The following is a 21,883-nucleotide window of genomic DNA, read 5'->3' on the forward strand; positions in this document are numbered from 1 at the left end:
AAAGGTGGAAGATCATAAAATGCAGGGACAAGAACACTGGACTCAGAAAGAAGCAAAGCCTTAAAGAAGGGAAGGGAGGGAAGGTCACTGGTTCCAATTATTTTAGGGAGAATGTGAAACTATTCTAATTGCTTATTTCCCAATGAAGAAATTATTCAAAAACCATCCTCTTTCTTAATCCACCCATATATAAGGCATTTATCAAAAAAGAAAGAAAATCACCTTTAAAAGAGGCCGTGGGGGAGGACACAAGTTAATAAACCTCTATGATCCCCAAGGGCAGTACTGCAGAATAATGATGGTGTTGATGATAACAAAAAAAATGGTGATGGGCTTCCCTGGTGGCGCAGTGGTTGAGAGTCCGCCTGCCGATGCAGGGGATGCGGGTTCGTGCCCCGGTCTGGGAAGATCCCACATGCCGCGGAGCGGCTGGGTCCGTGCGCCATGGCCGCTGAGCCTGCGCATCCAGGAGCCTGTGCTCCGCAATGGGAGAGGCCACAGCAGTGAGAAGCCCGCGTAACGCAAAAAAAAAAAAAAAAAAAAAATGGTGATAATGATAAATAAAAAAAAATAAAAGAGGCTGACTGCTATGACTAACCAGCTTTCACATGAGGTAAGCTTAACTCTTATCAAAGAGCTAAAGCCTCCAAAATACTTTTCGCCCAGTATCACTTTGAGGTGATTTGATTTTATCAAATTTTATCAATTGGACTAAAAGGTTCAAATACTCCTGAGATGACCAGATTCAAGATAAACACATACAAATTAAGGTACTTTTCTATATGTGAGCAAGAATCAGTTAAAAAATATAATTTATATCTAAACTCAAGAACAGCAAAAATGACAATCTGAGGAATAAACCTAATATAAAATGCATGAGACCCATTTTAAAGACAACTAGAGAAGTTTACTAAGACATCAAAAAAGGGCTAGAGAAGACACACTGAGTTTCTGGATAGTCAGTCTCAAAACTTTAAATATATTAATTAAATCAATACACTCAAGAAGCAATACCAAGAAAAGACGTAGGCAGGATTTTTCATCGAACCACAAGTTTATATTAAAGTTCACTAAGAAAAGAAATAGGTCAAGAGCAGTAAATATTTTTTTGGAAAATAAGAACAATAAGGAAAAGCTCACTCTACTAAACATAAGCAGTACACAAAAACAGTAATTAAAATAGTGTGGAATTGGTATAAAAATAGATATAAATCAATGGAATAAAACATACCACGTTCAGAAACAGAGCCATGTAAATATAGAAATTTGACATATGCTAAAGGAGGCATTTCTAATCTTTAAGAAAGAACAAAGTACTCAATAAATGAGGTCAAGAAAACTGTCTAAAATTCTGGTATACCATTATCAGCAAAAAATTCAAAAGATTAATCACATACAATATTTGCAAGAGAACAGAAACTGGCCTCATCATTTTCAAAGACATTTTGTAGAACTTAACAGCACTTTATATTTCCATACCCTTCACCACATGCACATATAAACACAAAGATGTATGCAAAGGATGTTCGTTTTATCAGTCTGTAATAGCAAACATACTAAAAGCAATCAGTAGGGTAAATTAACAGTTAAATAATCAATGACATATCCATATACGGCATAATAAGCAGTCAGTAAAAGAATAAAATAGAACTATATGTATTAAGCTGACAAGTTCTGTAACATAGGTGCCAAGTGAAACAGGAAAAACTAAGTGTCAGTAGTAGTTACCATTTAAATTTGAAAATACAAAATGATAATACGTGTATTATGTAAATGCAAAGAACAATCCAGGAGGATAAGTATCAGTTAATAGGGGTCTCTACAGGGAACAGAATGGAAATGAGGTCAAGTACGTGAAAGTAGAGTTTTAATATTCTATAGTTTGTTTTTCAACAAGCATATCTATCTCTCTCCCATCCTCACTCCCTCAGTCCCTCTCTCCTATCCACCTCTTTTTTTTTTAATAATCTCTTACTCTTTTTTTTTTTAATTATTTATTTATTTATTTAATTTTTGGCTGCATTGGGTCTTTGTTCCTGCGTGCAGGCTTTCTTTAGTCGCGGTGAGTGGGGGCTACTCTTTGTTGCAGTGAGTGGGTTTCTCATTGTGATGGCTTCTCTTGCTGCAGAGCACGGGCTCTAGGCACGTGGGCTTCAGTAGTTGTGCCACGTGGGCTTAGTAGCTGTGGCTCACGGGCTCTAGAGTGCAGGCTCAGTAGTTGTGGCACACGGGCTTAGTTGCTCCGTGGCATGTGGGATCTTCCCGGACCAGGGCTTGAACCCGTGTCCCCTGCCTTGGCAGGCAGATTCTTAACCACTGTGCCACCAGGGAAGCCCATATCCACCTCTTTCTTGAAATCTGAGAGTAATATGAAGGGCCCCTGTAAGTAATGAAGTCAACAGTGATTTATATTTTTCTAACATGGAATCCTGAGGATAAACACAGTCTCATGATTTTAGTAAAATCAAGAATGAGGGCTTCCCAGGTGGCGCAGTGGTTGAGAGTCCGCCTGCTGATGCAGGGGACACGGGTTCGTGCCCCGGTCCGGGAAGATCCCACATGCTGCGGAGCAGCTGGGCCCGTGAGCCATGGCCGCTGGGCCTGCGCGTCCGGAGCCTGTGCTCCGCAACGGGAGAGGCCACAACAGTGAGAGGCCCGCGTACCACAAAAAAAAAAAAAAAAAAAAAGAATGAGAGGAGCGGAATGTTGATTACCTTAATACAAGTAGGAAAGATATGGGTAACAAACCCATTCAGCCTTCCCCATCCCACCCCCACGTATAAACAGCAAAGCTTCTGGAATGGGACTGACCTCATTACCGGTACCAGGAATGAAATCCAATTGTTTTAAAGCCAATATGGAAATCCCACTCCCCTTGCTACACAATTGATTCAGGGACAGGAACTATAACCCAGGTCTCAATTCTCTGGTCTCCATTCCTGTCCATAATTACTAGGTCCAAGGTGGTCCAATTGTAACAAAGATCAGGATTCTCCTTCCATGGTATGGGAAGGGATGATTTTCCTCCTTCTAGATGTGAAGAAAGAAATACATAGCCATAGCTGATGCACACAATCATCCTACAACCATATAAGACATCACCCTGAAGGTAAAGCATTTTCATGCCTTCTTCATGGAAGAGGAACAAATACAGGGCCAGAAAAAATAGGCAGTGCTCTGACTGAACATGCCTGAAGGCCACTCTCTCTCAGGATGTGTCCACTAAATAGGCTAATAAATAACCTTTTAAAGCTGAAGTCACTTTGATTTGGATTTTCCATTAGTTGCAACTAAAAGCATCCCTGTTGATGGGATGGGATAAGTAAAACCTAATACCACCTCTTGATCCTATTTTTTAAAGACTATATAGAATTCCATTTTCTTTATCTATCATAATTTATTTAACTATTCCCTATAGATGACAGTTAGGTTGCTTGCAAATTTTATCACAGATAATGTTCAGTGAATACCCTTGTGTGTATGTGTGTATCTTTAGGCATTCATATTACTATTTCCATAGGACAGATTATTAGACATGAAATTACTAGGTCACAGAGCACTCCTATTTCTCTGCCTGTCTTCTTAACAATAAATTTTTCACAACCCTGGGAGACAAGACAACCCAAAGAAGCTATACAGAAAGCTAAGAAAAACTTCTACGGAAGTTTGGTGAAGGACTTTACCAAATCGTGTGGCACAGAATTTCGAACTGAAAACTAAGAAAAGATGTCTTACATCACCTGCCACTCCTACAAGAACACTTTGGTCAAAGAACAGACGTCCATGAAGGCTTATGGGTTGACTATGAGTTGCAATACAACCATATATAACTCAATACCTAATTTTCCAGCGTCAGATATAGATCAAGTTGATGGTATTTGAGATGGATATTAACGGATCGTTATCACCATCAGTACTGTAGCTCTTTATATCTATAGCCTACCTTCTTTCCCCCATACTTGCCCAGTGGCTTACATCCTTTAACGTATAATATCTGGGGAATATAATGTGTCTCAGTTTTCTGACTAGCTCTCCCCCAATAATTGTGCCTACACCCTGCTCTACCCATTTGTTCACATGAGAATACCATGTTATTAACAATAACTGAATCCTTCCATAATCTCAATTTCAAGCATCTCACTCTCAAATTAACATCTCCTATTTTTGAAGCTCATTCCCTCTAGAAACTCAATCTTTTGATCCACCTGGGACCTATAATCCAATGGTCCTACCTTTGCACTCTCCTCACCCCCAGGCAGTCCTTACTTTCTCCTTGGCCAGTTTAAATTGCAAAATTATAACCACTTCCTTGCCTACTTCCCCAATTTCATTGCCCACCTCTGGTTTCATTATTCTCTCCTGGCAAAACTCTAACCCTGAACAAAACAAATTCTCTGCCTGCTCTGTGCCTATACCTATGTAGCTGAATGAATGTAGCAGGTGAAAAACATAATCTTGTTGACTGATGTGTTTAAATTTGTGACCACCAACTTCAAGTGAACGCTTAGTCTTCCTAGCAATTCTACAACTTTTCCCTAATCTATTTACTATCCTCTCTTTCTAAGCTAACTATTTATACCTTCTCTTGTCTACCTAAACCTATCATATTTCCTCCCATTATCCCTCCCAGCTAACAACCATGCTTCAGATTTCACTTAAGCAATCAAAAAAGAACGTCCACAAGCTCCTACCCTGAAATTTATTCACATAATTGTATCTATGCCATATACTCTATTGTGATGGTTAATTTTATTGTGTCAATTTGAATGGGCCACAGGGTGCCCAAATATTTAAACATTATTCTGGGCATTTCTGTGAGGGTGTTTCTGGATGAGACTAACATCTGAATCAGCAGACTGAGTAAAGCAGACTGCCCTCCCCAATGTGGGTGGGCTTCATCCAATCTGTTGACGGCCTGACTATAACAAAAAGGCTGAGTGAGGGATAATTCACTCTTTCTGTCTGCCTTTAAGCTAGGACAGTAGTCTCCTGCCTTCAGACTCACACTTGGACTGAAACAAATAGTGTCTGCTCTCCTGGTTCTCAGGCCTTCAGACTTAGACTGGAACTATACCACTGGCTCTCCCAGGTCTCCAGCTTGCCATCTGTATACAAGATAGATAGATAGATAGATAGATAGATAGATAGATAGATAGATAGATAGATAGATAGATAGAAAACTGGGAATTGGCCCATGCTATTATGGAGGTAGGTAGATAGGTAGATAGATAGATATCCCCCATGACTTATCTGTGCTCCTAAATCCAGCCCCTCCTTGTGTGCACTAGATTCCACATCCTCTCATCTAGTCAAGGGCATTTTTCACCTCTCTTCTGCATCATCAATTTCTCCCTCTCTACTAGTCTACCAGAAAAGTTCCAAAGTCCCATCAGTATATAAGCATATGCAATTTCTCCCATCATTAAAAAAAATCAAACAAATTTGACTTCACTAACTGCTCCATTCTTCTCCCCTTTATAGAAAAACTACTCAAAAGAGTCATCTATATTAGCATCTCCATTTCCACTCCTTCCATTGTCTCCATTTTCACTCCTTCCATTGTCTCTTCCCAGTGTTTAAAAGACACTCCACCCCCCCAAAAGGGCTCACTCATATCAAGGTTACCAATGACCCTCATGCTGCCAAATCTTACAGTCAGTCCTCATCTGGCTCAACACACCAGCAGCAGATGACCCAACGCAGCCAAAAATAAATTAATTAATTTTTAAAAAAGAAGACGGGCTTCCCTGGTGGCGCAGTGGTTGAGAGTCTGCCTGCCGATGCAGGGGACACGGATTCGTGCCCTGGTCCGGGAGGATCCCACATGCCACAGAGCGGCTGGGCCCGTGAGCCATGGTCGCTGAGCCTGCGCGTCCGGAGCCTGTGCTCCGCAACGGGAGAGGCCGCAGCAGTGAGAGGCCCACGTACCGCAAAAAAAAAAAAAAAAGACAAGTTTCATTGCAACAAATGGAACAACACCTATGTTCATGGAGAGAAATACTTAATATTGTTAAGATGTCATACTACCTAAAGCTACCTACAGATTCAACACAATCTCTACCAAAATTCCAAAAGCCTTTTTTTCAGAAATGGAAAAGCCAATCCTCAGATTCATATGGAATTGGGAGTTCCCTGGCGGTCCAGTGGTTAGGACTTGGCACTTTCACTGCCGTGGCCTGGGTCCAATCCCTGGTCAGGGATCTAAGATCCCACAAGCCACCTGGCTGCAAAAAAAAAAAAAAAAAAAATCATATGGAATTGCAAGGGGCCCTGGATAGCCAAAACAGTCTTCAAAAAGAACAAAATTGGAGACTCAGAATTCCCAGTTTCAAAACGTACTACAAAGCTATGATAAGGGTTTAGTAAGAATACACAAAAATCTCCTACAACTCAACAACAAAAAGACAACTCAATTTAACAACAGACAAAGGACTAGAATAGACATTTCTCCAAAGAAGATATACCGATGGCCAATAAGCATGTGAAAAGATGTTTAACATCTTTAGTCATTAAGGAAATGCAAATCAAAACCACAGTAAGATACCACATCACATCACCACCTAAGATGGCTGTAATAGAAAGAAAAAGGAAAGCGGAAAGATAAGAGAAGAAAGGAAAACAAAAGAGAAAAGAAAAAAGACAAGGAACAGAAAAAAGAAAAGACAAAAGAAAAGAAAAAGGAACAGAAAATAACAAGTTTTTGAGAGGATCTGGAGAAATTGGAACCCTTATAACATTGCTGGTTGAATGTAAAATGGTTCCACCACCGTGAAAAACAGTTCTGCAGTTCCTCAAAAAGCTAAACATAGGGACTTCCCTGGTGGCGCAGTGGTTAAGAATCCGCCTGCCAATGCAGGGGAAATGGGTTCGAGCCCTGGTCCGGGAGGATTCCACATGCCGCGGAGCAACTAAGCCCGAGCACCACAACTACTGAGCCTGCGCTCTAGAGCCCACGAGCCACAACTACTGAGCCTGTGTGCTGCAACTACTGAACCCTGTGCACCTAGAGCCCATGCTCCGCAACAAGAGAAGCCACCACAGTGAGCAGCCCGCGCACCGCAACGAAAAGTAGCCTCTGCTCACCGCAACTAGAGAAAGCCCGTGCGCAGCAATGAAGACCCAACGCAACCAAAAATAAATAAAATAAATATTAAAAATTAAAATAAAAAGACCTAAACATAGAATTATCATATGATCCAGCAAGTCCACTCCTAGGTACAGACCCAAAAAGAACTGGAAAAAGGGACTCAAGCAGATCCTTGTAAGCCAATGTTCAGTGCACCATTATTCACAATAACCAAAAGGGGGAAAAAACCCAACTGTCTGTCAAAAGATGAATGGATACACAAAATATAGTATATACACACAGGAAACAGTATTCAGCTATAAAAAGAAATTAAGTGCTAATACATGGTACGACATGGATGAACCTTGAGAGCATTATGCTGAGTGAAATAAGTCCGATGCAAAAGGACCAATATTATATGATTCCACTTGTATATACTACCTAGAATAAGCAAATTCATAGAGAGTATATCAGAGGTTACCAGGGGCTGGGCAGAGGGAGCAATGGGGAGTTACTGCTTAATTAACCAGTTACAGAGTTTGCTTGGGGTGATGCAGAAGTTTTAGAAATAATGGTGATGGTTGTGTAACAGTGAGTGTAATTAATGTCACTGAATCGTACACTTAAAAAATAGTTAAATTAGCAAACTTTGTTATATATATTTTACAATTTTTTTTAAAGATCATTCAGATCATGGTGTTTCCCTGACAAACCTCTCCAGTAGCTTCCCACCTCCCTCAGAATGAAAACCCAAATTTTCAAAATTGCCTACAAGGTCCTACACAATCTGTCTGACTTTATCTTCTACAGTTCTCTATCTCACCCTGCTCTAACTTACTGGCCTCCTAGGCTGCTCTTCGGACACACCATGCAGGCTCCGTCAGAGCCTTTGCACTTTCCTTTCCCTCAAGTAGCCACAGGACTAGCTCTCTCACTTCCTTCAGGTCTTTACTCAAAAATTATCTTCTCAGCCAGGCCTTCCCTGACCACCTACTGTAAAACTGCAGCTCCCTACCCCCACCGACACTCTTCACCTTCTGATATACCAGGCTTTTGACTCATTGCCTATCTCTCTCCAAAATGCAAACTCCAAAAACGAGCGATTTGTTTGTTTTGTTCATTGATGGTATCCCCAGTACCTAGAGCAGCGCTCAATAAATATCTGTTGAATTAACAAAGGGAGACCACTGTTCAACGGCATGAAAATCTAAATGCCCTACCCATACCGACCTTCAGCTCCCTAAAAGTTAACGCACCGAACTATACAAAATCCTTAGTACTCTGACTTAAAGACCACTAAATTAACATCCTAAGTATTTTAATATCCTCTTCCATAGGGAGAATTTTTACATACTCAAACACATCCAGAAAACAAATTCAACCAGGGAAAACAAAAACAAAACAAACCATTAAGGATTCAATGCTTTGAACTAAAAAAATCCAACATAACTTGTTACACTACACAAAATGGGCTGGGTGCCTGGGAGGTGGAAAGAGAGAAGGAAGATGTCCATCTCTAAGGAACATCCCACACACAGCCCAGAGGCCTGCTCTGCCGGACTGAGCACCGCCAGTGTCGGAGAAGGCTAGAATGATACCTCAAGGGTCTGGAGGTGGAAGCAGGGTTGGGGAGGACACGTTACCGTGAGAAGAGTCAGTTCAACGGGACTTCTCCTTCAGCTGGACGACTTGTGCAGCATCCCAATGGCATTGCCTGGAACCCAGTCACTCAGGCTGGACTGACCAATTCAATCGACCTTATTCCCGCGACCGCCGGAGCGTCACGGCGCACACAGCATACGTCACTTCTGGGACACGGACCTTCCCACCCCTCCCTCCGGGGTCCGCCCGCCCCCAGTCCACCACTCCCAGAGCGCCGCGCTGCAGCCCCTCCCACCCTAGCCCGCCGGGCTACGCGAAACGCATGCGCGGAGGACTCCCGCCGCCGCTGAGCACTCCGGGAAGTGTAGTCTCCTTGTGGGTGCCGGTGGGCCGCCAGAGTCCTATGTCCCGGCGGAACCTGGAGAAGTCAGAACACTCTCGCCACCCGGGTTCTTATCCCCACCTTCACACCTGTCCGGTCACCTAGCGCTCACGCTCCGATTCCACGCGCTGGGCTTCCGTCAGGGCGGGCCCCAGGGGAGAGCGGATACCCGGTCTTCCCTTCAGCGGGCTGTGCTGGAGGAGGCGGGGCCCACTGCCCGCCTCCCACCGCCCCCCTCCCCGCCCCCCTCCCCGCCCCCCTCTCTCCCGCGGGCCGCGGGCCGGTGCCCGAACAGAGGCGGCGGCCCCCGCAGCAGCCGCAGGAGGGGCGGCGGCGGTGGGCGCCGCAGGCGATGCCCCTGCCCGGCTGCTCCGGCGTGGGGCAGTGCGAGCGGCGGCGGGGGAGCAGGCAGGGGGCGGCGGCTGCGGCGGCTGCAACAGAGGGGCCGAGAGCTGGAGGCGGCGGCGGCGGCGGCCTCGAAGGGCATCGGCGGAGGCGGTGATGGCAGCAGTGGTGATGTGAGTGTGTGCTGGCTGGGGCCCCGGGGGCTGTCCAGCCCGAGGCGGGCGGCCCGGCGGCGAGCGGGAGCGGGAGGCCAGGGGCGGCGGAGGGATGCTGTGTGCCCGGTGCGGAGCCGGGAGACGCCGCCCGCCGCCCGCCGCCCGCCGCCGCCGCCGCCGCCGCGGACCGTCCTGGCGCTGCGGCGGCCGGCGCCGCGCAAAGAGCGGCCAGCTGTGGGGTTCCCGGGCAGAGGCTGGGGCAGCGCAGGCCGAGGGGCGTCTGTGATTGTTCTCAACACTCCTCCCCCACCCCACCCCGTGTGTCTGTTTGTCACTTGCAGCTGAAGATGGAAAGAGCCAGGCGAAGGGGAGGCGGCGGCGGCGGCGGCGGCGGCCGTGGCCGCGGCGGCAAGAATGTAGGGGGCTCTGGCCTCAGCAAGAGTAGACTCTATCCCCAGGCCCAGCACTCCCACTACCCCCACTACGCGGCTTCAGCCACCCCTAACCAGGCTGGGGGCGCAGCCGAAATCCAGGAGCTGGCCTCCAAAAGGGTGGACATCCAGAAAAAGAGGTTTTACCTAGACGTGAAGCAAAGCTCCCGGGGCCGGTTCCTAAAGATAGCCGAAGTCTGGATAGGGAGAGGCCGGCAAGACAATATCAGAAAGAGTAAACTGACCCTCTCCCTGTCTGTGGCCGCGGAGCTGAAGGACTGTCTAGGGGACTTCATCGAGCACTATGCCCACCTGGGCCTGAAAGGCCACCGACAAGAGCATGGTCACGGCAAAGAGCAAAGCTCCAGGAGGAGACAGAAGCACGCAGCACCCTCCTCACCAGTCTCTGTGGGGTCCGAAGAGCACCCTCACAGTGTCCTCAAAACAGACTACATAGAGAGGGACAATAGGAAATACTATCTAGACCTAAAGGAAAATCAACGGGGTCGCTTCCTAAGGATAAGACAAACCATGATCCGGGGAACTGGCATGATAGGTTATTTTGGCCACACTTTGGGCCAAGAGCAGACTATCGTCCTCCCAGCACAAGGGATGATTGAGTTTCGGGATGCCTTGGTTCAGCTCATTGAAGACTATGGCGAAGGGGACATAGAAGAACGCAGAGGTGGAGACGATGACCCAGTCGAACTCCCAGAGGGGACTTCTTTCAGAGTGGACAATAAAAGGTTCTACTTTGATGTGGGCTCTAATAAATATGGAATTTTCCTGAAGGTAAGTGAGGTGAGGCCACCTTACCGTAATACTATTACTGTTCCATTCAAAGCTTGGACAAGGTTTGGGGAGAATTTTATCAAGTACGAAGAAGAGATGAGGAAAATTTTCAACAGCCATAAAGAAAAGAGGATGGATGGCAGAAGGGCCAGTGGTGAAGAGCAAGAATGCCTCGACTAGAATGAAATTGAACTCCATCAGGCAAAAGTTAAAATCATAAATTGGCTAAAAGTACTGATCCATAATCATTTGAAGAAATTTTTCCTCTTTTTTTGGCCCTTTGTTATGAGTAATACCTCTAGTAGTTATACTTCAAGGAGTCTGATTCTCATGTTATGTTATCCATAAAACACTATAATTCTTTTGGGAATTTCAACCTTCCCAGAGCTAAATAGTTTAGCTGCTTCAGCTGCTCCAGACTATTGAAGTATGCAAATCAGCACAGTGTGACGTTCTGACCTTCTAGATACTATAACTAAGATTAACATTGCACTATGACATAAGCCTAAAAAAAGATACATATACCTAATATGTAAGTGTGAATTTCTATTTAACAAGTTCCCCCAAAAAAGTATTCCATTCCTACTTCATTAAAAACTGCTAGGATTACCTGTAGGACAGTTACCACAGAAACAGAAACTGACTTCTATTATAAATATATTTATTTACAAAAGTACGAGTAGAAATATATTAAATGTCCATTGGATAACTGAATATTAAACAGTACCATTAAAGGATCAAATCTTAGAGTTACTATAGTATTCTATAATTTCAAATTTTGTGGTGACCCTACAGTTTATACTTGCCATATCAATGCCATGAGAGAGTTTTAGTTGGTTATTCTAAGCTAGTTATAATCCCATCTTCACCTCTGATTATTGTACCATATATTATTATTGACTTTCCAAAGTTTCAGGAATTACTTTTATGTCACTGTTGCGTGGGAGGCTTTGCTATGGAAATCTTGATATTTTAGCTTTTCATGCTAATTTGAAGGTTGTGAGAGGTTCTTTCCCAAAATACATCATGGACTCAAGGTGTTATATTTTATGCTGCTGCTTTAACACTGTTTCAGAAGGGTTGGTGCACCAGTTACCTGATATAAAAATAATCTGTAATAATATATTTTAGTAGCACTTTTGCAGTTGCTACCCTGAAGTCCATTTTAACACTTACAGTATAAACCTGACTTTTAAAGGTGTTTTAATTCCAGGAAAAAAAAAAAGTTTTTCTCTAAAAAGCATTTAGAATAAATGTACAATTTCAGCCTGGAAAAATATAATTTGAAGATTGGTTATAAACATATTTGAAAGAATAATTCAGGCATTTTTCCAAGGTGCTCTTTATGATACTTTACACAAGGTTTACTTTACACAAGACTCACCCACTTACTGGTATTAAAAATTACTTTCCAGGAAGTGCCAGAGCAATTTTTCAACACCTAAGCAATTTTTTATACAAGTGGATATAATGTATATGTGTACCAACCCACCCTGTATTAACTGACTGAAATTTTATCTGTTGAGCTGCATTTTATCTGAATGAAATTACTGTCTTTTATCTTGGCTTTATTCACCTCCCACACAATGAGTCCATATAATTATGTTTAAAAGCCAGACACTGATTTCAACCCCCAAATATAGCTCTCATTGATGAGAGCTGGCTGCATGGATTGAGTTCAGAATGTAGCTCTTTTTTTATATGCTATAAGTCATTCACAATTATTTTAACAGTTGTTTTCCCTCCAGACGTTTGTCCCCAAATACACTTAAGTAAGGTCACTGAGAAAACTTTATGATATGAATTAAGAAAATTAATTTCACTGATTTACATTACTTAAGAACAAGCAATCAGTAACCTAGACGTACATACTGGTGTTGGCTTACTGATTGTATTTCCAGTTTCCTCAAGTATGAAGGAATCTCCCCAGTTCATTATAATTGTGGGCCATCTGGATCACTGTGGACCAGCTGAAGGTTAGAAGATGGTGTTAGGACTAGAGTTAATAGCTCATGGCGGGTGTTGAGACTCTAAAAGTAGCAAGGATCTTTAAACAGTCCTCACTGTCAAATAACTATTCTAGGCTTGATAAAAAGTAGTTTTGGGGTGTATGAAGGGGTGGCGTACACTTGAATTACTGTACTACTGATTGCTTTGCTGCCATTGTAGTGCCTATTAATAATTAATAATCAACCTGTCAGATTTTGGCAAACTGGAGCTGTGAATATTCCAGTATTTGAGTGTTCCTATCACCATTGCTGTGACTGTATACTCTCTCTTAAAGCCTTCCCTTCCAAAATATTTATATCTGTTAAGTCTAAATAATTTCCTTCTTGGTTTTTAGTCTGGTAAGGTTTGAGTGTGTGTGTGTGTATGTATGTATATATATATATATATACATACACACACACACACATCTATGTGTGTGTATATATGTGTGTTATATATATATACATACACATGATAAAATGTCAGACTTAAATATCTTTAACTCATTGTATATAAATATTATTAGTTTAATTTTGCATTAATAATTTAAGTGAAAAATTGGTTAGGCAGCCAAATTTTCTACATTGTATGTATACTTCAGAGTTTTTACCATCTGAAAGCTACAAACTGGATAGATGCATATGTAACGGCAGTTGAATATACTTTAGAATCATCAAGCCTTCTGCCAGTCCTTTTGTTTCATTTTTTTCAAAGTTAATGTTCACCGAAAAATGAAATGATGCTATGATTCTTTTTGATACTTAAAATTTCCAGTCATTCATTAGCCATAATCAAATAAGATCCAATCCAAAACTCTGGTATTAGGACAAGTACTGAGATGTATCTGATAAAATACGCTACTATTCTTATCTGTGCAATATACATTTTATTTATTGGCATTTGTAACATAAATGGAGCCGCAAGTGTACATGGTACTCTTCAAAATAATAGGATCCCTGCCTTGAAGACATAAAATTCTTAAGGCAACTGGATGTTAGAAGTCAAAAAGTGAGCATTAAAGTTAGTAACCAAAATTACTAGTTCACTATATAATTCTAAAACACTGATGATGTTTGCACATAATAATCCAAGCATAATGTAGTACAGGCTCAAAACTGTAATAATATAAGCTGATAGTATGAAATTTGGAAACGGGTCTGTTATAATCGTTGGCAGTGTGCTCCTACCAATTGAAAGCAGCACTAATCTGTTGCTTATATGCAAAAGGTGCAATGTATTATAAAAGTATTAAACTTTGCCACATTTTATAATTTTCCCTGTTAAAGCCCCAAACTGCCATGTCCCTTAAACTTGAGTCAAACACAAGCTTATTTGCACTAAAGAGCATGGCCAAAAAATAAATGACAGAGTGGAAAAGCTAATTGGAACCTCTTGAAATAATTGGTTCTAATGGGAGAATTTCACATTTGTCTATTTGAAAGCTATATGGTCCAGGCAGACAATCTGTCAGTTCACTAATTTAATAATGCACTTTACCTTTTGTATATAAAAGATGTACATTTATGCCACTTAACCAGTGGGATGTGTTTCAATAACTATGTAGTTAGAATCTGTAGGGTGAGCTCTTGCATGCATATGTTTGTGTTGGAACTGCCGTAGTAACAAGTTTCCATTAAATCAGTGTAATGGAGAAGGGTAGAAAATGTTTCTGAAGCAAATCCCAATACATTTAACAAGGAATTTTAAAGTAGAGTTCATATTTGTAGTCTTCAGGACTAGAATCAATAAAAAAAACTATTTCTAGCCCAGGTTAGTATTACAGTTGAGATTATATCTAATTGAGATTCCCCATAATACCCTGAAAATGAATTTTGGGAATTTGTGCAGACATAAAAATGTTTAACAATTCTGTTTCATTGTTGATGTGTGTTTAAATTAGTAATGAAAAGACAGTACATGATACTATATTAGAATTAAAAGTATGATTGGCTGATATGGCATCGTTAAGAAAACACCCAGACTAAAGAAAGTTCAAATTAAGGAAATGCAAAGAGCCTAAGAACAATTGCTAAAACAAATATGATATTATTTCAAAACTTGCAGAAGAACTAACTTTCACCAACCAAAAAGGGTATTAGGGGACTTAGTGTATCCTTCCATCCTGAAAACTTCCTAAGATATACCTTTGAAAACTAGATAATTGTTGCTTAATAATAGGTTGTATGTACTTTACTAACAACACTGTGTACTAACAATTCATCAAGAGTATACTATATTTACTGCATTTATTTTATATTTGTGGATAAGAATACATTATATATAGTGATCCTATCTTAATATAATCATGTATTTATATTGTAATTTTGCAAATATTTTCAGTACAATAAACATTTATCTGAGCTGCACAATTTGAAGAGGATGAACTTGGAATACACCCTCAGACGCTCAGTTTTAATAAGCAGCTACCAATGAAAGTTGATGTATGTATTATCATTCCTTTAGAATTTGTTTTACGGTTTATTTTAATACTTAAGTAAATAGGACTTAATTGCAAATTTGAAGTAGTGTTCTGGGAATCATTTTTTCATAAGTGTGAGGTTTTCTTTTTTCCTGCTTATTTCCAAATGTCTTTCACTGGAACTATTTGTAAAATCTTATTCCAAGCTTCATGTAAGAGCTTTGCTTAGTCATCACATAGTTTGAAGTTTCTCTTTTACCAAAACACCAAACATCTTTGGCAGGATAAAATCTAAAGTAAACCACAAAGATAATTTAAAATTGATTCTATGCCAACAGAATAATACAGGTATAATATTTATCACTGCCAAATAAGATTCTTAAAATCTTTCTGGAGTTTCCTTAAAGATTTCTTGAATTTCATAGAGAAATATTGGCTCATGGCTAGCCCATTAGAGGAAGAGAGTAGGGATGTTAGTATGCTGTTGAGACAATCCGTAGTCCACAATACTGTAGCAGTGAGGTACAGGGAAAGTATGTTTTTCCCAATTTCACGTCTTGTGAAAATTGAGTTTTTTGTTTTTGTTTTTTTTGCGGTACGCGGGCCTCTCACTGTTGTGGCCTCTCCCGTTGCGGAGCACAGGCTCCGGACGCGCAGGCTCAGCGGCCATGGCTCATGGGCCCAGCCGCTCCGCGGCATGTGGGATCTTCCCAGACCGGGGCACAAACCCGTGTCCCGAACCCGTGTCCCCTGCATCGGCAGGCGGACTCTCAACCACTGCGCCACCAGGGAAGCCCGAAAATTGAGTTTTTAGATCACAGTTACTCTGTCATACCCAAATTTATGTAGAAAAACAATTTATGTGTTAGTATATTTTCTTGTATAATGTTAAAAAATTAATCTTTTTTCCTTAATTTGACATGATTTTTTAAGTAATTTAAATTTATTTAGTCAATATTTTTGAATAAGGAAAACATGCATATAGTACAAAATTTAAATGGGCCAGATGGGTAGACACTGAAATGTAGCAACTAGTGTTACCAATTTCTTGTGTCTCCTTCTGGAGTTACTGTGCATATACAAGCATATGTATTATATATACAGATATTCTTCTTAAACATACAGTTGAAAACATATCGTATACACTCTCCTGTACCCAGTAGTATCAATTTTAGATCTGTCATTATAAGTGAATTTTTTTCCCCTTTTATCTAGATACCATACTTGATCTAGTTACCATAGATCAATTAAATACATAGATAGTTACATTTAATTTGAACTATTTATGACACCAAGGGAACCTCAAGGAAATTTCAAATGACTCCCATTGGAATTTACTCAAAATGCAAATATATGTATATATCAATTTTTAAATGTATAAATATTCAGTTTCCCGTCCCTATTTGAAACCACTCTGACCTCCTAGCTCCCTCTCTTCCTTCCCTCAAAAAAGTATTGGTCTTTTTCCTGAGGTAATACAGTTCAGGATGTTAAGTTATTTACCCAAAGTGTATTTTAGATTAACTGTGTCCCCTAATGAAAAACACCCATGTTTAAAAGCTTTAATAAATTATCACTGTTAGTCAGTTTTTACTATTTCTGTTACTATTATTTTTATCCAAAGACCTTGCCATTGTAAGAGTAAAGCAGCACTAGAACCATAGCAAAAGGTTATGATCCTGCTGAAATCTTTAGATTTATTAACACGAGTGTTTATATTTATAATGAGAAAAAGTATAGTTATTAATGAATAATTCATTTAACATTTAGTCAAATCCAAGACTAAACAAAGGGTTAACGCTACTTCTGATTATTTAAAGCATTGATTCCCCATTGAGGGACCCAGAGTCCGTCAGATTTCCTTGGGACCAAAAGGTACTAAGATGATTTGGGAAAAGATTAAAAATGTAGGGGCTATGAGGTTACAAGTACAACTAAACCATCTCTGTTTTCTGCTGTAAGAATATAAAATAGCAAATATAATTGTTTGAAAATGAAATTAGCATAATTACTATTCCTGAAAATATAAACAAAGTTGCTTTAATAGTTCCCCAACCCCTCCCCCTCAAAAGTCACAGTTCTCTTTTTATTCACATCAAGGAGGCACTTTAAGGTCACTTTTCTAATAACCACCAAGAAAAAATTATCTGAAAAATTAAAGGTCCCATACTTGAACCCTGAAGGATCCTATATAGTTATGAATTAAAGCAACCAATTACGAGTATGTGGGTTGAGAAAGAATTTCTCAAATTAACGAGTATGTGGGTTGGTGTGTGTAAACTCTATGAAAATGTTAAAAGGTTTAAAAATTAAAGCATTGGTTTCAACTTTAGAATAATATCTCCATAACTGATGGCATGATTTTCTGTTTGTAACATGGAAAAAGTGTTGTTAGAAAACAAGATTCTCTTAAACATTTATTTTTAAAGCATAAAAGAGTTTGCTTCTTTTATTTTAGTGATGAATAACTCATTATCCTTTGCAGAATCTGTAACATTGGTAAAGATCACCAGGTATTTACTTGTTGAAGCTTAAAATGGTTTATAGGTATTGTTCCTTATTTAAAAAGAGGGATCGAAAGGAAGGTAATTCACCTTCAGGAAGAGTTTTGCTTAAATTTAGGCTAAAAAATATTAATAATTTTCCATCCTTAATCAAGGAGTTTCCCATGTTGGCGCTTTCTGGTAAATTGTTTTCCAAACTTTACCTTCTTTGGAATATCCCTTGTGAGAAATTGCATAGTCTTACTGAGGCCAGTGGCATCTACCAATAAATAAAAGCTTATTGGTAATGAATTAATGCTGCTACGGTGAGGTTAGTTTGTAATGTGAATATGAAGAAAATACTCATTTAAGTGGAATATACAGTTCCTTCTTTAGTGTTGACTTTTTTCTAAGGTTGAATAGGCATTGCCTGTACTTTTATTTTACCCCTTTATACTTAGTTTCTGTGTTATTCTATTCCAAGTATTCATTGTTCCCAGGAAATATTAGGAGTAAAGAAAAGAGAAAGTAATCCCTAAGAAAAGTGTTCATAGTATTTAAAAGCTAGAGTCGCTCAAAGTGTAAAATTGGAGGAAAAGTGCTTTTGTTGGCTTTAGTCTTTATCAGAATAACGGTATAAATCTGATTACTTTATTTGATCTGATTAGAGGCCAAATGTCTTTATCTGAGACCCCTATATTTGGAAATATTCAGTATTTTATTTTTCTTAGAACAAATGATTCTGTAGGCTAATACTCTTCTTCAGGATTTTATTTATGATTTGTTGTGGATTTGATGAAGTTGTTGCCTAGAGGCGGCAAATATAAAAGAAGAAATAGAGAAGAGAAAGGTGGTGGCTGATTATTTTGCTTGCTTATAACAAAAGAAATCAATCTAATAGAAATGAGATAAATAAGTCATTCTCAAAACTAAATCCCTGTTTATTTAACCTTTAAAAGAGCCTTTGAGAAAGAATAATAAGACCTAATTCTGCCAGTGTATGGCCTGACCCTGAGCAAATCCTTTCACTTTTGTTTGGTGGTTTCCTTATATGAAACATGAACAAGATTGTACTAGAAGCTAGAGTTTCCTCCTACTCTAAACTTCTTAAATTCTGTATTAACAGAATGTGAAAGAAAAAACAGAAGAATAATACCCGGATTAGAAAGTGTGAGTAAGAGATTCTCTCTTTATATTAAAAACAACTATAATAATGCACCAACCTGTGATGATGCCCAAAAGAGCATGCAGAAGTGTCAGTTTTATAACAGGTATCTCTCTAGCCACACAATAAAATTTTGTTCCTAGTCCTAAGACCAATACTTACTATATAACTATCCTATGCTTTAATTTTTTTAAGAAATATTTTTATTATCTATATGAAGTCTAATTTTTTGGAAGTATCATCACTTGTTTTATACACTTGTTTTATAATCATTTTCTATATTGCACGTGACAAAAGAATTTTTAAAGTTAACATCACTTTGTGAAATGCCATTGTTCCTGAAATAACCGTAAATTACATTGCTAAACAATACACTGCAACTGTCATTGCATTGGTCCCCGAGAATCAGGTCCTTCCTTTGACCCCAATTTCCTTGGTCCTACTGAAGATCCTATGTTACAAATCACGACATTTAACAAAGAAAATCAAGAACGCTGAACTTTGAACAATATAGTTTTGCTATAGAGGACCCTACTAGGGTGTGCAAAGATAAAACATAATGAGTCTGTTTATTTGTTTGTTTTTAGCCTTGAGAAACTACAGAGGTTGATGATTAGAGGGGAGGAAAAGCATCACACAGGTTTTTGTCTCAGAAGCATTTATTTAGGCATCCCAGTCCTCCAGTCATTGGTGCCACCACCACTGTCAACAGAGGGGATTTTAAAAGAGTGACACCTTTCTCCCTAAACCTGTCTTTTGGATGCCTATTTCTTTATCAAAGACAGTGTTCACGGGCAAAGAAAGCATATTTTGAAGTGCATGTATACGTGTGTTTTGTCAATTTCAAAAAAAATAACAATAATATCTGTGCACATAAAATTTGATTGCAGAAACGTTTACTAAAACAGTCTTTAGCCTGGTGGTGGTTCACACTAGCCATCTGATCAACAAATTCTATAGAGTGAATTGGCTGTTGTAGAAGTTTTTTTCCTCTCTTCTCTTCCTCCTCAAATAGCAGATCGATTTTAGGTTCTTGATTGCTTCTTCTTCAGTGTAGTCTGAAATCTAAGTGGGATGGGAGGGAATAATTTAGTTTGGCAGTTCTTTACCCTGGCCATTTTGTAGAAATTTTCCTCAGTTTCCCATTTCAAACACTCCAAGCAACCTTACCAAAAGAACACACCTAAGTGACAAAATTACCCAGCAAATAAAACAACAGAATCATGAGATAATGACTTAGGAATACAAGACACCTAGTGTGTACACACCTAGTGTGTATCACACCTAGTGTGTATCACACCTAGTGTGACAACTTTACTTATCATTTGCTAATTTACTTCAGAAACTGTATTTTATTTCTAGGTCTTTCAGACTAGCAGTGTGATTTATACCAATGATTGTCAGTCTAGAAATTTCAATAGGGTAAAATAGTCTGAAGGTTCAGTTGAGTTATTATGGGATTTTATCTATCACTGTTGAGTAAATTCCCCCAAAAGGGTAAACCATGCTATCATCGGGGTAAAAATAGAATTCTAAAACTCCATCACTCATAACTAACCTCCGTCCCTGTTTTTTCCTCCCTTCTGTACACTGTACCCTGTTGAAAGTGGTTGAGAACACTGATTTCTCCCACTACTACCATAGCCCCACTCCATCCTATTTATTTGTTCAGATGACTATTGAAACACTATAAAGAAAGACTAAAGCTGATCTTTGAAAATTTATATATTGCCCTATGAACTACACTTTGGACTCTAAGAAAGGGCTCCTGCTTCACTTTACTTAACTAATTTCAACACTCTTAACTGTACTTCTGTATAACAGTTTAAGATGAGTAGAAAACATTTCGCTTGGGATGATACGGCCTAAAAGGGCAGTTACTCCTACTTTTCAGTACATAATAGGTCTTCAGAAAATATTTTGACTAGCATGATTGACACGTCATTTCAGAAATGAATTTAGCCTCTAGGAAAATTGCACCATGACCATTTTTAAATAGAAGGTGGTAACAAAAGGAAGAGTCAATCAAGATTTATCAGTACTAATAACTATTACTTATTGAATACCTACCATGTTCTAGGCTTTGTTGGACCCCTTATATCTACTATCTCTAATCTTCGTTATTATCCCCATTTTAATATACGTTTCCAGAGGTTCAGAAATTGGTTCAGTGTTTCAGAATATAATATATTTGAATCCTTACTGACACCAAGCCAAAGATTGTGCTCAGTTAGACCAGACCTGCCTCTGAGACTTACTCTGAAATTTAACTCCCAACCAATAAAGCACAGTCTACCCCAGCCACCACTGTAAATAAATCTGCCTCTGATTACTGGGATGTATGGTGCTAATAAATCCAATTTATTTGATTTTTAGTATAGCTTACAGTTTGAACCTCTAATCCCAACCAACTATTTCAAGTAAGTGTGAATAATTTTTTAAAGGGATCAGATGATGAAAATATAGATGATTATCCCAATTCTACCCTAAGGGCATAGAAGAGACAAATTACTGTTCACAGTGGGTCTACAAGTTAATTTTTCATGAAGCAAAGTCAACTGGTTATGTTAAAAAGAATCTTATCAATATTGGTGAGAGTTTTACTGGGTGATTATTTTTTTTTTGCAACTTTTTCTGCCATCCTACTCCTGCGTTATTCCATTCATTTTCATATTTTAATTACCACGTTTCCTCTTTTTTTTTTTTTCCCTTACCTCCAGAGGGATAAATTGTGATGACTGCCCTGTTTACAGATCCACATTTTTCTCCATTACTCTAGGGCTTTGGATTTCAAACTTTAGGGGAATTAAGAATCAGCTAGAGGGTTTGTTAAACCAGATTGCTGGCCCCTACCCCCAGAGTTTCTGTTCGTTAGTTATGGGGAGTGAAGAGAGGACCAAGAATTTTTGTTTCTGATACATTCCCAGGTGACCCCATGCTGCTGATCTGGGGACCACACTTTAAGAAACAATACTCTAGGCTGATGTGATTTTACCTTAGCTACAAAAGATAGTAAAGAGAAACTTGGGTCAAAACAACTGTAGCATCTTGGTA

At 39.6% G+C, this 21,883-nt stretch overlaps 1 protein-coding gene across 1 annotated transcript in view; it reads left to right on the forward strand.

Moving 5' to 3' along the window:
• Window positions 1-9,897: 9,897 nt before the first annotated feature.
• PURG (purine rich element binding protein G) overlaps window positions 9,898-21,883 on the forward strand; it is a gene marked incomplete at both ends in the record, with an annotated part of 34,029 nt that continues 22,043 nt past the window's right edge. The window contains one exon of the mRNA XM_079726583.1: window positions 9,898-10,773. Within this exon, the coding sequence (XP_079582709.1) occupies window positions 9,898-10,773 (876 nt within the window). The remainder of the gene's footprint in view (window positions 10,774-21,883) is intronic.

This window comes from Hyperoodon ampullatus (assembly GCF_949752795.1).
Source record: "Hyperoodon ampullatus genome assembly, chromosome: 20".
Taxonomy (NCBI): domain Eukaryota; kingdom Metazoa; phylum Chordata; class Mammalia; order Artiodactyla; family Ziphiidae; genus Hyperoodon; species Hyperoodon ampullatus.